General features: G+C 40.1%; 1 protein-coding gene across 5 annotated transcripts in view; it reads right to left on the bottom strand.

Moving 5' to 3' along the window:
* LOC109939107 (receptor-type tyrosine-protein phosphatase delta) overlaps window positions 1-16122 on the bottom strand; it is a 542862-nt gene that overhangs the window by 72458 nt on the left and 454282 nt on the right. For all 5 annotated transcript variants that reach the window (XM_048595070.1, XM_048595069.1, XM_048595071.1 and 2 more), the window contains one exon: window positions 1591-1714. In XM_048595070.1, the coding sequence (XP_048451027.1) occupies window positions 1591-1714 (124 nt within the window). The remainder of the gene's footprint in view (window positions 1-1590; window positions 1715-16122) is intronic.

Genomic DNA, 16122 nt, shown 5'->3' on the forward strand with positions numbered 1-16122 from the left:
TGGAGAATCTGAGATAACAAGGTGTAGAGCTGGATGAACACAGCAGGCCAAGCAGCATCAGAGGAGCAGGAAAGCTGACGTTTCGGGTCTGGACCCTTCTTCAGAAATGGGGGAGGGGAAGGGGATTCTGAAATAAGTAGAGAGAGAGGGGGAGGCGGATGGAAGACGGATAAAGAAGCAGATAGGTGGAGAGGAGACAGACAGGTCAAAGAGGCGGGGATGGAGCCAGTAAAGGTGAGTGTAGGTGGGGAGTTAGGGTGGGGATAGGTCAGTCCAGGGAGGACGGACAGGTCAAGGAGGTGGGATGAGGCTGGTAGGTAGGAGGTGGGGGTGGGGCTTGAGGTGGGAGGAGTGGATAGGTGCGAGGAAGGACGGACAGGTCAAGGAGGCGGGGACAAGCTGGGCTGGTTTTGGGATGCGGTCAGCGGAGGGGAGATTTTGAAGCTTGTGAAGTCCATATTGATACCATTGGGCTGCAGGGTTCCCAAGTGAAATATGAGGTGCTATTCTTGCAACCTTCGGGTGGCATCGTTGTGGCACTGGAAGAGGCCCAGGATGGATATGTCATCCAAGGTTGACTCTTAACTGCCTTTTGGGGTGGATGAAAAATGCTGGCCTAGCCAGCAATGCCCTCATCCCATGATTAAATTTTTTAAAAATCTCAGCCAGGTACAAAAGTAATTTTCCCAATTACTTGCTGACCCAAAACTTAGCCGTCTCTATTGTGCATATTTCTCCAAATGAATGTCATTGGAAAGCTGACAGTTTCTTCTGGATGCAACTTTCTACATCTCACTTTTTAAGAGTAACCTTTCAGTAAACTGAATTTCTTATTTTCTCATTGCGGTTCAAGGTTCCAGTTGATGAGAATGCACCTTCAGATATCAGAGCTGAATTTGCACCAATTCCTTGAATGCTAACATAGTAAAAATAAATACCCCAGCGTATATTACTATCATTGCTTGTGTACAATGGTACTACCAATGCTTGAGCAAACTGCCAGCTGCTACAGAACATGGTCAATTTGAAAATCATTGGCTACGGAGTTTGAGTGCGTTCCATTAAGGACAGATGATGGCACGGTGGTAACATTATTGGAACCAGTAATCCAGAGGCTAAGGCAAATGCCCAGGAGACATGGGTCCAAATCAGACCATGGTTCAATTAATAAATATGAATATAAAGCTACTCACAGTAAATGGTGACCGTGAAACTATTATCGATTGTTGCTAAAAAAAAAAAACACCTGGTTCACTAATATCCTTTAGGGAAGGAAACTGTCTTTCATATTGTGTCTGGCCTACATGTGACTCCAAATTCACAGCAAACCCTTAACTGCCCTCCAAATTGGTTTAGCAAGCCATACTGTTCAAGGGAAACAAATCAGTGGTGGCCACACCCCATAAAACAGTAAAGAAAACAAAATGATAACAGTCACCAGGTTTCTGCCCAAAGTGAAAAATGAATTAGACTGTGATCACTGACTTCATTCCTGAAGGAAGAAGTGAACATTTTGAAGGCCGATCCCAGAAGTCTGGAGCTGTCAAGCTCAGATTTTCACAGGTGTGTCAGTTCAGAGACTTCACTTACCATCAATCGCAGATAGGAGAACCCGTGAATGGTCATATGCAATTACGTTTGCATATCTATTCTTTGGTTTGTTGACTTCCATGTTTGAATGTTCCCATGTGAACTGTTGGCCAGGATCAATTGACTAGAGTGAGGGAGAAGAGCAGAAGAAAGAGAAATCCATTGGAGCGGAGACAATATTATTTCTGATATGCAATAGTCACTCGTTATTCTTGATTATGCTTAGACTATCCTCCTTAGAGCATCTTTACCTCTTACTCGTTTTCACCCCCAAAGTTTTATGGTGCATTTTCTTTACTTGTGCTTCTGTGGTTTATGAAAAAAGAGGAATACAAAAGTGTGAAGCTTTTCATAGTTCTGGACATTCAGAGTTTCTCAGAACAGCTTGAGGTTCTGATTATGCTGGATTAAGGTGGATGCATCACTTCTGTTAGTTTATACTGATTGAACCTGTTTAACATATGTGGATCTGGACTGTGAAAACAAAATTGAGCAGTTCAGAATAATTGAGGTCATTGGTGAAATATAATAAGATTTTCATCTAAACAGTCAACAGTTGGAATTAATCACAAGTAATTATTTCTCCATAAGTATTAATGGTGATATTTATAATATGACCACATTCATGGGACTCTGTCGATATTGAGGTCATCATACCAATAGAATTCCTGTGCATGGCGATATCAAAAGATCCAAAACTACTGAATTACAGCCTGCAATTTGAAAAGGATAATGCATATCTGTTCCATTTACACAGTAATACAAGTTAAGACATATTTTCCCTTTTTGCGAAAGATGAAAACATTTTTAATTGGTCGTTGTGAATATTGGACTGCTTTGTAAGAAAGTATTTCTTACAAATGTCATCATATTCACTCACATTTATCACTGGAAAAGCCAAGCCTCAGATCCCACTCAGTGCAAAATGCAACTGCAAAGAAATGAAAACAGCTTACACTTCTGGTGTTCCATCACTGTAAATCTACAGTGGATTGTCAGGTTTTTCTCTTACTACTCATTTGAAATCGTAAAAATAATGTGAATTTATCTGGGGCAGTAGCAACCTTAAATAACCTACTTGTATCACTAGAAACAATTACATGGAATAGAATCAGGCTGTTGCTAAAAAGTCAACAGAAGGTCAACACCAGCTTTTTAAATCATTTACTTGTGACCAAACAGCCAAAGAATGTGGGTCCTGGTTGTGGCAGGGCCTTAAGTCTTCGTTATGTACACAGCTACATCTGAGTAAATCACAAACATGGCAACCCTCCTTATTAATTTTTCAGGGTCACTGGCATTATAGTGCGACCTCTGTGCTCAATGCAGTAATCTACTGTACAGGCACAAATCCAACTCTCCTTTAATGAAAACACACACAATGCAATTACTGGCTGCTGTGAAATCCCAGTCTGTAGTTACAAACAAAACATTGTAATACAATGTGCTTTAGAGCACAATGTGCACGACTCATTCAATTCCTTCTCCATTACACGGATAAGAACAAAATTAAATTCTATTTTCACCCCCATGAATCACAAACTCCTCCAGAAGCTCCATGTTATTTTTCACACCAGTGATGGTCTGAAATACTTCAACTGTGCAACTGCACGAAATAAATTATATTTATTCTCTTCTGACATTTGAAGAGCCATGGGAAAATAATTAAGCAAACCAGAAATACAAAGGAGCATAACTTCCTCTCCACAAAAGGAACTTACAACAAAATATAGGGATGACACTTTAGTAAACCCTCGACACTTTTAGTTCACATTATCTTCCCAATGGTGCCTATTAAAATCAATCTCCAACTGCAATACTCCAGCAATGGACTGAAAGTCACAATTTACTTCTAATGAAGCCCACAGTGAGTTCCTTGTAGCACTATTAATGATCCACAGGGTTCCTTTTGTCACTTGATGAGCTATCATTTTCTGTGACAACTGACACAAGGTTCCCTGTTTCAGTGCTTTGTCCCTTTACCACTGATTTTTCACTCAATCACCTCAGTTTAAAGCAAAACCAACATAATTCCAATTATCACCTTTATATGCAAAAACCACATTTCATAATCATCCAATTCATTATACAGATGTTGTCCATGGGTGAGCACTATTTCAAATAAATCATTGTCAGAAATTGCATAATTTCAAATGAGAATGGTTTCGGAAAATGTCCAATTGTTACAGCATTAGACAGTTCAACATCAGAGCATTATCACTCAGAAAAAGGTATCTACCAAAATCTTAGAGTGGTGATGGAGGTTTAAAAAGTTAACCTCCCCTTCTATTAAACTGTCTTTTCCAAAGAACCCATTATAATGCACATAATGATTAATGGCATTCCTAACTTTAGGAATCTTGAGAAAAATTTGAAACATACTGCTTGGAAGCTTCAAAAATGCACGCCTAATTCTCTGGGCAAATACTTCAGTTACTGTCTTAGAATCATAGAATCTCTACAGTGTGGAAGCAGGCCATTCAGCCCATAGTAATCCTTCAAAGAACATCCGACCTAAACCCACCTCCCCCCTGACCCTATCCCTGTAACCATGCATTTCTCATGGCTAATCACCGAACCTACACATCCTTGGACATTATGGGCAATTTAGCATTGTCAATCCACCCAACCTGCACATTTTTGCATTGTCCGAGGAAACCCACACAGGCATGTGGAAAATGTTCAAATTTCACACAGGCACACGAGGCTGGAATTAAACACAGGTCCCTGGCGCTACCAGGCAGCAATATGAACCACTAAGCCAACTGTCGATGCAACAAATATCTTAGAAAGTACCTGAATATCTACTTGTCACTGTTATGGCTATCATATTGTTTTCTAAAATGTAAGACAAATAATCTGGTGGCATTTCCTCTCTCCAACAGAAGAAAACATATATTGTTAGATTAATCAAAACATTGTTTGAATTTTCAACCTCATTTAAAAATACATTGCCCTATGTACACCTTAGTGATATAAATATATTATTGTTACAGACGGAATAATCTTTAATAAAATTAAAGACAGTCTGAAATGTAAACTTAACTTTGATGATTTTATCCAATTGTCACATACAAAAAGTGTACAACTGAATTATCAAATGATGAACTGAATGTAATTGTTACATCCCTTATCACCACTACCTTCCACACCATCTTTCCTTAGGGCAAACAGATAAATAGATTTTATAGACTACTTCAACATTTCAGGACACTCTTGCTCCACAGAGACTGGTAACAGGCTTTTATCCATTGCTCCCACAAAGTAAATACATAAAGTACATGAAGGGGACTCCCTGATGACTCACAGAGTTTAGCCAGCGTGTAGCAGAGGCAGACAGACTGGAATGTTATAGGTATGATCACTAGTCCATGAACGTAGATAAAAGAAGAAGCGTTTCATGGACTGGGGATCATCTAAGTCATCTATTATACAAGGACTCATGTTAGAAGAGCACAGAATAAACATCTCATTTAGTTCAGCTGGGTTTGTCTACTGACATTTGACCCTCAAATCAAATAACCTCTCATACGTCACTGACAAAGCTCAAACATGATTAAGTGCAAGCAGAGCTAGACTGATTAGGTGAACCTTAACTCAACTAGCAATTCAGGCCTTCAGAATGGGGTACTGCAAAATATTGAGATCAAAATAAACAACTTTAACACCAGCTTACCTGTAACACTGCACAATCCAATTGAACATCAAGAAAATATGACCTAAACTTAAGGCTACAAGAGGTCAATTTGAGACACTCTATAGTGGAATTGGATGGATTGGACAAGAGATTCTGGAGCTCGACAAATTTAGCAAGTAATAAAAGTTTGTTAATGAGTTTTTAAATATTAATGTATTTAAAGTGAACGGTTAAGGCCCTGTCACTCCATTGCACGGTACACTGGTGCTACACTTTTTTGAGGAACTGCATCTCCTCGATGATATATTCTTTCATTCATTGAAGGGTGCGGTCTATTAGGAACTCATGACTGATCAGGAGATGAAGAACCAGTGAAAGATGATACTGTAAAAAGTGAAAAGTGAGAACCCTAGTGAGTCTCATGAGAATGGGAAGAATTTCTTGCTTCTGATTATTATGCAGTGACAGATCTGGACAATGCACATGGAGAAAGGAATTCTCTAACTTTCCGTTCTTTCGGGAAGCCTCACCTTCCAACTACATATATAAAAATATAATGGACACTGTGTATGATCTTGCTAATTTGCTCAATTAACAGGAGAGGCTTTCTACTGGAGAGTGAACTATAAATATTCTCTATGTATCTGTTGTGCTATGATCTCAGTAGAGACCAGTAAGGTGTGTATTTATTTATATTTATTTCAAAAATCAGAAAAAATGGATATGAATACAAGATTGAAGCCACAATGCTCATCATTTAAATCAAAATAATTTTACCATACAAAAATCAAAGTGCATGAATACTACAGTACTACAATCTATCTGAATAAGTCAATCCTGCTGAAGTATTGGAAGTACAACAAACATAGGTATTTCTTCTCTTAACCAAATTCATAACCTAAGTTTCCATCTACAGCCCCAAAACTCAATTTGGATACTTGCAAGAACTTGCATGACTAAGTACTTGGTCCCAGTCCCCAGTACTGTTTCCAAGCATTTATTTTACAAGAGTTGAGATTTCTTGGGTCTTTCGTTTATTTCCAGCAAGGCTTTCCCCTTCAACCATCTTACGCTTGTCGAATTCCAGCACAACACAGGTGCTGACAACACCTCAAGCACAGCCACCTGGCAGCAGATCTTTCCTGACTCTACGATTCACTAACTCTGGAGTTTTGCCTCTATAATTCTCTCTCTGTCTCTCCTCAGTTTTGCAATCTCAGATGATAAATTCGCTGTTACAAGCTCTTCAGTTAACACGTGGTTTAAACTTTTTTAGCCAGGCTCCAAAAATTTAACTGAATTTTGCTGGAAACAGATGTTCTGTGTTCTGCAGCCAAGTTGCTTTTAACTAAAACCAAGTTTGAGATGGGATCTATTCACCCACATAAATAATTTCTTTTTAACCCTTTTCCTATTGCTCATTTCCCCTGCAGCTTGATTACACGATTCGTACGGTCCTGATTTGAATGTTTGACGGCTCCATCATAAATGTGGTGATCTTAAATAATGATGCACTTTTTGGTAAACCAAGTCTAGATTATGTTTTCTCCAGACATAAATGCAGCCAAAGCCGAGGCAATTGAGCAATTTTGCCCTGATATTTAAAGGCTGACTCTTCTGGATACTTTTAAATTTTAACTGTTCAATTGGGGCAACAGTTGTCAATTACTGACTAATATCCAATGTTACCTAACAAATGAGTAAAGGCTCTTCTGCCAAAAGCTAGTGTCCATGCCTCTGAGCCAGTACGCCTGGGTTCAAGTCCCACCTGTTCCGGATGTGCCATAATATCTTTGAATGCATTGATTAGAAAAAAAAGCTAGTAAATAACCATATAGATGGATCCATGTTTTACAGACAATGGAAGAGTGACTAGGAGGCAGTGACAGCTCTGTCTCTGGCCTCAGGTATGTTGGCACTTTTGTGAGATGTGTATTGGGGACAGATGAATTTGGTGATGGAAGTTGCACCTCCCAAAACCATGGTCTCATTATAGGTTTTGCTCGATTTCTGATAGTGGCAAGAGGACTGATTGATCCCGGAGCTGCACACATCAGCTTGTGCAGTGTCACAATTGTCGAGCTATATTGGGGGCCATGGCAAGTTGGCAGAAGTTATTGATTTTCCATCTGTAAATAAAGGGTGACTTGATGACACGATTCTTGCCTCTGTGGAGTAATTTCAGTTGTAGCAATGAAACCCAAGTTGCCGGGAAACTGCTGCCAGGTGAGAATCCGTGGTTAAATCCTTGAACGAAAGGTGCTGAATTCTACCTTGGAAAGATCGGGAGCTTTGAAGGACGTTTTGGCTGAAATGGATGTTGTACACACTGAACAGATGGTTCATAGAACATGAGATCAATCTTTGTGTATCTGCTGCTTTCTGTATCATTTACAAATTTATATTGGTCATGGTTTTTGGAACTTTGGATATAGGAACAGGAGTAGACCCATCTGCTCCTTCAGCCTCCTCCTCCACTCAATGAGATAATAGATGATCTAGTAATGGCATCAAACCCACTTTCCTGTCTATCCCCCATAGCTCTCAAATTGCTTTGTTGACCAAACAGCTATCTAACTCAGCCTTGAATATGTTCCAGAGCCCTGTCTCCTTAGTTGTGGAATTCTCCTTCCCAAAAATAAACAAACAACGCCCACGGAGAAAAACAACTATACTCCTCTCTGATCTTAATGGCGATTTCTCTGTATAATACATGCTTAGCCTACGAGAACTTTGGTTTGATTGTTGAAGTAAAACGAATGAAAAAGACTGAAATCATTGTTTCAGATTGGAGTCAAGTAGTACATCTTGTCCTTTGGGTTTTAATGATGTCCTTAGGAATTCTAATCATTAATAATTTATAACCTCTTATTTCATTGCAAGAATTTTCCCTTCTGTCAGAGTCTCCATTGGAACTCCCAACAAGTTTTCCAAAAGTTCATGTATACTGAAGAGGTAACTTACGTCTTAGGTGGGAGTCGAAAGGCAAAGAACTTACTGGCAGAACAGACACAAAGTTCTGATCGGCCTACTTCTGTTTCCACGTCTTATGGTCTACTATCCAATTTCCCTTTCCAATGAAGTTTAGCAAGGAAAATCCCAAGATGCAGACTGCAGTTTTTCACAGCAGAGTTCATTTGAAATGGTCTTTGCTGAAACAAACTCAAAGCTCAGATTATCTATTTTCTCCCACACTCAACATGGAGAAGGCATGATCAAAACTGCACAATTGGGAGTCACTGGTTTTCCTCTTTTTGTGCAAGAGAATCAGAGGATCCCTATGATTGCACGGTGGATCAGTGGTTAGCACTGCTGCTTAACAGTGCGAGGTTCAATTCCAGACTTGGGTAACTTGTCTGTGTGAAGTTTGCACATACTCCCTGTGTGTGCGTGGGTTTACTGTGGGTACTTCAGTTCCCTCCCACAGTCCAAAGATGTGCAGGTGAGGTGGACTGCCATGCTGAAATTGTTCGTACCTTTCAGGGATGTGTAGGCTAAGTAGATTAGCTGTAGTAAATGTGGCTTTATGGTAGGGGTCTGCTCTTCGGAGGGTTGGTGTGGACTCAATAGGCCAAATGTATCATAGGATCCCTGTAGTGCAGAAGCAGGCCATTCAACCAACTGAGTCTGCACCAGACTCCCACCCTATCATCGTAACCCCACATTTACCATTGCTAATCTAAGTGAACCTACACATCTTTGGACTGTGGGAGGAAACTGGAGCACCCAGCAGAAACTCACACAGACAGGGTTGTGCGTTTTTATGAAAAATTTGTTCGTCTGTATTCTTTCAGTAAAAAACACACACTTCATTTGCACTGATAAAACTCAGCCATTTAAGGAATTATATTCCCCACAAGTCAGCCTTCAGGAATTTATAGTTCACTGGAATTCAAAACCAAGGGCAGTTTCATTAAGCAATAAGATAAATGTTTTCTGTGAATAGCACTGTGCACTTCTAAAAACTTGGCACTTATTCAGATATGGCTTTAATTTCTTGATGGGACTGAACAGTTGACCATCATCTATTAATAACAGAAACTAATATAGTAAATACAATAAATAACACATCACATTTTATAATATCATGGTGGAATCTTTCAGTGCCTTCATAAAGCCTTGGAATGTCAGCGACATTCAAATGTGTCATAATAAACACTATTAGGACAGGAAACTTGTTAGAAATGGGGTATTGCTGGAAGACTGTCAGACTACAAATATTAATTCTAATAATTGAAAAGTTAAGTGAGGACAAGTGCATGGAACTATAGATTAAATAACTTAATTTAGGTAGCAGATTAGGTAATGGAACACTTACTGAAATATATAATATAAAAACGTTCAGAAATAGAAAATGTACTAAACCAGAATTGGCATGGATATAAAAGTGGAAGGTCATGCTTGATCACTCTCATTGAATTCATTGACCACATAACAGAAAATGTAGTGAAGAGTGAAGTACAGACAGCAATATATTTGGATTTACAAAAGGGGCGGCACAGTGGCTCAGTGATTAGCACTGCTGCCTCACAGGTCTAGGGACCCAGGTTTGATCCCACCCTTGGGCGACTGCCTATGTGGAGTTTGCACATTTTACCTGTGTCTACGTGGGTTTCCTCCGGCTGCTCCGGTTTCTTCCCACAGTCCAAAGATGTGCAGGGTAGGTAGATTGGCCATGCAAGATTTCCCGTTGTCTCCAGGGCTGCGTAAATTAGATGGATTAGCCCTGGGAAATGCAGGGTTACAGAGAAAGGATAGGAGAATGGGTCTAGGTGGGATGATCTTCAGAGCGGCAGTGTGGACTTGTTGAGCCGATTGCCCTATTTCCACACAGCAGGAATTCTATGATTCTGCTAATATATCAAATAATAGACAAATGCCTTAGGTCTGAGAATGCAGAATTGGGGACAAGTAGCACAACGGATAGCAACCTGGTTAAAAAACAGAAAACAGAGATAGAGGACAGAAAGAGTTTCTGCTCAGTTGTACTGGCTTTATCTCCAATGTTCTGCACAAAAGATCAAGGAATTTTGATGGCAAATTCAGTACAAACTGAGCCAGTACTGTCTTCTCATGCTGATTAAAAGATGCCGTGCTTGAAGTTGGTATCACCTATTCTTTGGATCCAGGTTGAACTAATCACCATGACTAGTTTCCAGTGACTGTGTCCATTTGTGGACCTTCAAGGCGGGGGCTTAACATGAAATATGTTTTCAAGAATTAGGGACATTCACTGACAGATTTTAGAAGTTTTTCAGGATTTAGTTTTGAATTTAGTGAGAAACTATACACTGCACACCAATATAGTGTCAGATTTTTCAAATCAACTCACTGAGGGGATGGAGTAAACACATATTAAAAATGATTAATATTTAAGATGACGGCATTTTCATTTGCAGGTAATCACTCAAAAATGTAAAGGGATGTTTTTAATGCAACTTTTTAAATTGCAAATATTTATATTTTAATACAGTATCCATTGCACTAGCTCATTATAGATTTTATGTCTGGCAAACAACAAATTAGTTTGAGCATAAAGTTGAACAAAACAAAAGCTTCTGAAACCAGAGCGATTCTGAGTGTAATTTGCCCCAGGATCATTGACTGTACTAAAAGCTGGAAGTTTTGTTCCTTTACTCAGACAGTCAATAGGTGCAAAGTACTAACATTTCACAAGGATCAGTGCTAGGACAAATTGTTCACCTTTGCATAAACTATTTGGATTTGTGAATTATGACTCTAATTTCAAAACTAGCAGATGATATTAAATTCTAAAGTGTACTTAGTACAGGAGAGGGACAAAATAGCTTAGTTAAAGGTATGTGTAATTGATCAATGGACTTCACTGTTGATAAGTGGGAGGTGGTACAACTTTGTAGGAAGAATAATCAGACCATTTAAGTCTTGGAGAGTGAATGCCCAATTGGAGAGTGACTTAGAGGTGCACACACAGAGATCAACAAGGCTATATTACAAAAAAAAACAAAATGCTTGCCTTCACTTTGAGATGAATGGAATTAGAAAATCGAGATATCACCTCAGTTTTATTGACAGAGATCTGGTTGTGGTGTGGTCAGCGGGGTCTGCTTATTACAGAAGCAGGTTATAGTGTGGCTCTTTAATGCAGATGTGACATTTGCATCCCATGTCTTTTGTTTCCTGATCAATCATAGACAGTGTGATGGCTCCCTGCATCCTTCAATGGAATTATTTCAAGTTAAAGGCTGGATTCTATGCTGCTTGAGACAAAGTAACTGGAAGGTCATCACCTTGATGATCACCAGCAGTGGGAGCCCATCACCCGAATGATCACTAGCACTGGTCCACTGTTTTGAAGGCTTCAGTCTAGGAGGGTGCAGATGTTAGTAATGAGCAGTTGAGAATTTCACAAGACTTGAAATCTCTGTCTGTATACCCTAGACTGAGGTAACACCACCACCTAGGTGTATTGCTTGCTGTCTGTTGAATAGCAAGTAGCTGCAAAGAAGACAGTTTGTGGTCACCCCTGTTGCTGTGGACATCAATGCTCCACATATTCCTCATCAGAACGTAGTGCTGCCTGATAGTGAAGGCTGACAACACAGATGAGCAGCTGAAGATGAATCAAGTCTAAAACAGGCAAAGTGATTTCTAACCTTTTAGAAATCATCTGAGAAGCAGTGAAATCAGGCTTTCGGAACAGGCACTGAAAACACAGGCATTTCCAAAAGGTGGGGCAGCAGCTATGTACTTTCAAGACAGGAAGACGTACCAGCCTGTAAAGCTCATTGATGTATCATCTCCTGCTGTGTTCTCACTTTTGTCAATACTGGCAAGTTCCAAATGTGCGGGCTGTTGCACTCAGATATTGGATTAAATCCACAGTTTCATTTTCTTCATTCTTTCATGGGACATGGGCACCCTGGCAAGGCCAACCTTCGTTGGCCATCAACTGGTTGGCTTTCTTGGCCTTTTCAGAGCGCAACTCAAAGACAACCACATTGCTGCGGGTCTGGAGTCACATGTAGGCCAGACCAGCTAAGGATAGCAGATTACCTTCCCAGAAGAATATCAGTGAATCAAATAGGTTTCAATTTCATGATATGCCATGGTGGGATTCAAATCCATATCCAATTATTTGATTCAGTAAGTCATGTAACAAAGACCTCTCATTCACCTCCAGACGTGCACCACTAAATTCCAGAAATTTTGACCCACTAATATTTTTCAGGGATTTAAATTCCCTCCACAACCAAATTCAGTTCTCCTTGTGTCTTAACATAGTGTAAATTACGTTATATTTGCACAAGACCCTCAGTTAGACGACACTTGGAATAATTCTGATCTCAAATTCTAAAAAGGTTTTTACAGGCACTGGAGAAAGTGCAAAAAATAATTATTAAAATGATACCAGAATGTAAAAGTAACACCTATCAGAAAAAAGTGAGAAAGCTGTGGTTCTTCCTCTAGAAAGATGAAGGCCAGAAGTCTTCACCTGATAAAGGGGCAGCACTATAAAAGCTTGTGATTTCATATAAACCTGTTGAACTATAACCTGGTGTTGTGTGACTTCTGACCTTGTCCAGCTCAGTCCAACACCGGCACCTTCACATCATAGAAAAATAAAGACCGGGGCGGGGGCGAGTGATCTTCCAGATCTTTGGGCAATCTGAGAAAGGATGTTTCCACATTTTGAGAAAACCAGAACCATAGCACATAAACATATGATACTAAGAAACCCTCCATGTGAATTCAAGAAAATTGTTTTCCTAGTGAGTAGTTTGAATATGGAAGTCTGACCTCAAGAAATAATTGAGTTGATGAATAAAGGTGCATTTAAGAAGGAGCAGGGGAAGAGAAGTAGGATTGTTTGCAACAAAGAAAAGTGAGAGGAGGCAACTGTGGAGTACTGGTATGCACCAGTTGGGCAAAGATCGGTTTCAGTCTTGTAAATACCAACCCAACTTGGCAAAGCTGAGATTCAACCTCAATTTATCCTTCATCTTAATCTCCATTGTTGCAGCTTCACTGGCTGTAAGTGTGGATTCATTCAGATCTGTTCACACATTATTCTGAAAAGGTCCAAATGCATTTTGCTGGACATTATGATAAAAATGTGTGAACTGTTGAAAGAAAGTCTGTGAGCACAGAGTTCTGGGAAACTTAAACTTCTGTTACCCTGCCATTTCTTAACAGTCGGAAGTTTTTAGCTGAACAAAGGTTAATTTCTTCCTGACAAGAAGAACGAAAAATTGTAGGTCAAATCACCCTAAGTAATCCTTAGACAACCCACCGCAAGCAGTTATAAACTGCTGGAAATGAAAGCGAAAGAGACAACTTGTCCGCCCAGTTTTTGAAAAGGGGAAAGCTGCATGTCACAGGTGCAGAGAAATCAATGAAATTGCTAAAAGAAAATGTTCTGCTTTCCCAGGTCAGACGAAGACTCCTTTAAACGGCTATCATCTACGGCTGGCCTGTGTAACTTCCTTTAGCAGAGGCCTCCAAAATTACTGACCTTAATCTTCATCCTCATGTTGGGTAGTGAGAATTTGGGAAATTTCCCAGCTTGGCAAGCCCTTCACAGGAGTGGGGGAGTGCTTGGAATGACAATATTTTCAGTGAGGTTGAAGTGCACTGGTACAAACAAGAGATGGCTCAGCCAACATTTTTTAAAAATTCACTTGTGGAACATCCGTGCCGCTTGTTTGGCCAGCATTTCTTGCTCATCCCTTGAGAAGGTAGTGCTGAGCTGACTTCTTGAGCTGCTGCAGCCCATGTGTTGTAGATTGACCCACCATGAGTTTAGGGAGGAAACTCCAGGATTTTGACCCAGTGATAGCGAAGGAAGGGTGATATATTTTCAAGTCACGATGGTGAATGACTTGGAGGGGAACTTGCAGGTTCCCATGTACCTGCTGCCCTTGTCCTTCTAGATGGAAGTGCTCGTGGGTTTGGAAGGTACTTTCAAAGGGTCTTTGGTGAATTCCTGCAGTGCATCCTACAGATGTTACACGCTACTGCTGCTGTTAGTGGTGGAGGGAGTGGATGTTTGTGGCTGTGGTGCCAATCAAGCAGGCTGCTTTGTCCTGAATAGTATCAAGCTTCTTGAATGTTTTTGGAGCTACTCCCATTCAGGTAAGTGGGGCGTATTCCATCACACTCCTGATTTATGCCTTGTTGGTGGTGAATAGACTTTGGAGAGTCATCAGGTGAGTTACTTGCCACAGTACTCCTAGCCTCTGACCTACTCTTATAGTATTTATGTGGTGAGTCCAGTTGAGTTTCTGGTCAATGATAACCAGAGTCAGTGATGGTAACACCATTGAATGTCCACAAACAGTGGTTAGATTGTATCTTACTGGAGACGGTCACTGCCTGGTACTTATATGGGGTCATGATCTGAAATAACACCAAGCCCACTATTCGGTAAGCAAATGAAAACATATTAAATGCCGTACAATAGCTATTTATAACATCAAAACTGACAGAAATGTGAGTGGACAGTAGCAGCCGTCATAGAGTCATACAGCATGGAAACAGACCCTCCGATCCAACTAGTCCATGCCACTTAACTAAAACTAAACTAAACCAGTCCCACCTGCCTGCACTTGGCCAATATCCCTCCAAACTTTTCCTATTCATGTACTTATTGAGAAGTCTTTTAAATGTTCTAACTGTACCTGCATCCACTACTTCCTCTGTCAGTTCATCCCAAGCATTAATCACTGTCTGTGTAAAAAAAGTTGCCCCTCTTGTCTTTTTAAAATCTTTCTCCTCTCACCTTAAGAATATGTCTGCTAGTTTTGAATTCCACACCTTAGGGAAAAGACCTTTGCTATTCATCTTATCTATGGCCCTCATTATTTTATGAACCCCTATACCCCTCAACCTCCTACGTTCCAGTGAAAAAAGTCCCAGCCTGTGCAGCTATTTTTATATCTCAAACCCTCCATTCCCGGCAACATCCTGGTAAATCATTTCTGAACCCTCTCCAGTTTAGTAATATCCTTCCTGCAAAAGGGCAACCAGAACTGCACACTGTACTACAGAAGACTCTTCAACATGACGTCCCAACTCCTATACTCAAAGGTCCGAGCAATGAAAGCAAGCATGCTAAGTGCCTTTTTAACCACCCTGTCTAACTGTGAAGCAAATTTCAAGGAATTATGTACCTGAACCCGTAGGTCTCTCCGTTCAACAATACTATCCAGGGCCCTACCATTAATTGTATAAGTCTTGCCCTTGTTTATTTTACCAAAATGTAATACCTCACATTTATCCAAATTAAACTCCATCTGCCACTCCTCAGTCCATTGACCCAATTGATCAAGATCTCTTTGTAATTTTAGATAACCTTCTTCACTGTCCACAATACCACCAATTTTGGTGCCATTTGTAAACTTGCTAACCATGCCTCCTGCAAATCCACAAAAGTGGACTCAGTACCGAGCCCTCAGAATACCACTGGTCGCAGTCCTCCAGTCCGAAAACAACCCTCCACCACAATCCTCTGTCTCCTGCCATAAAGCCAATTTTGTATCCAATTGGCAAGCTCACCTCGAATCCCATGTGATATAACTTCACTAATTAGTTTACCATGCTGAACCTTTTCAAATGCTTTACTGAAGTCCAAGTAAACAATGTATTGCCCTGCCCTCATCAATCTTTTTGGCTACTTCTCAAAAAAGTCAATCAAATTTGTGAGACATGATTTCCCTCATGCAAAACCATGCTGACTATTCCTAATCATTCCAACTAGAAATTAAAGTACTGGCAATAATCACTTGGTCAGGCAGCATCAATTAAGAGAGGAAGTGAGGAATAATGTTTGAAATTGATTATTTTTGAATATCCCCATTAGTACATCTCCTCTCTTCTTTCTGCTGTGACTCTTCATTACATGGTCTGGATTTCAG

Source organism: Rhincodon typus, chromosome 3, assembly GCF_021869965.1.
Source record: "Rhincodon typus isolate 14 chromosome 3, sRhiTyp1.1, whole genome shotgun sequence".
Lineage (NCBI taxonomy): Eukaryota > Metazoa > Chordata > Chondrichthyes > Orectolobiformes > Rhincodontidae > Rhincodon > Rhincodon typus.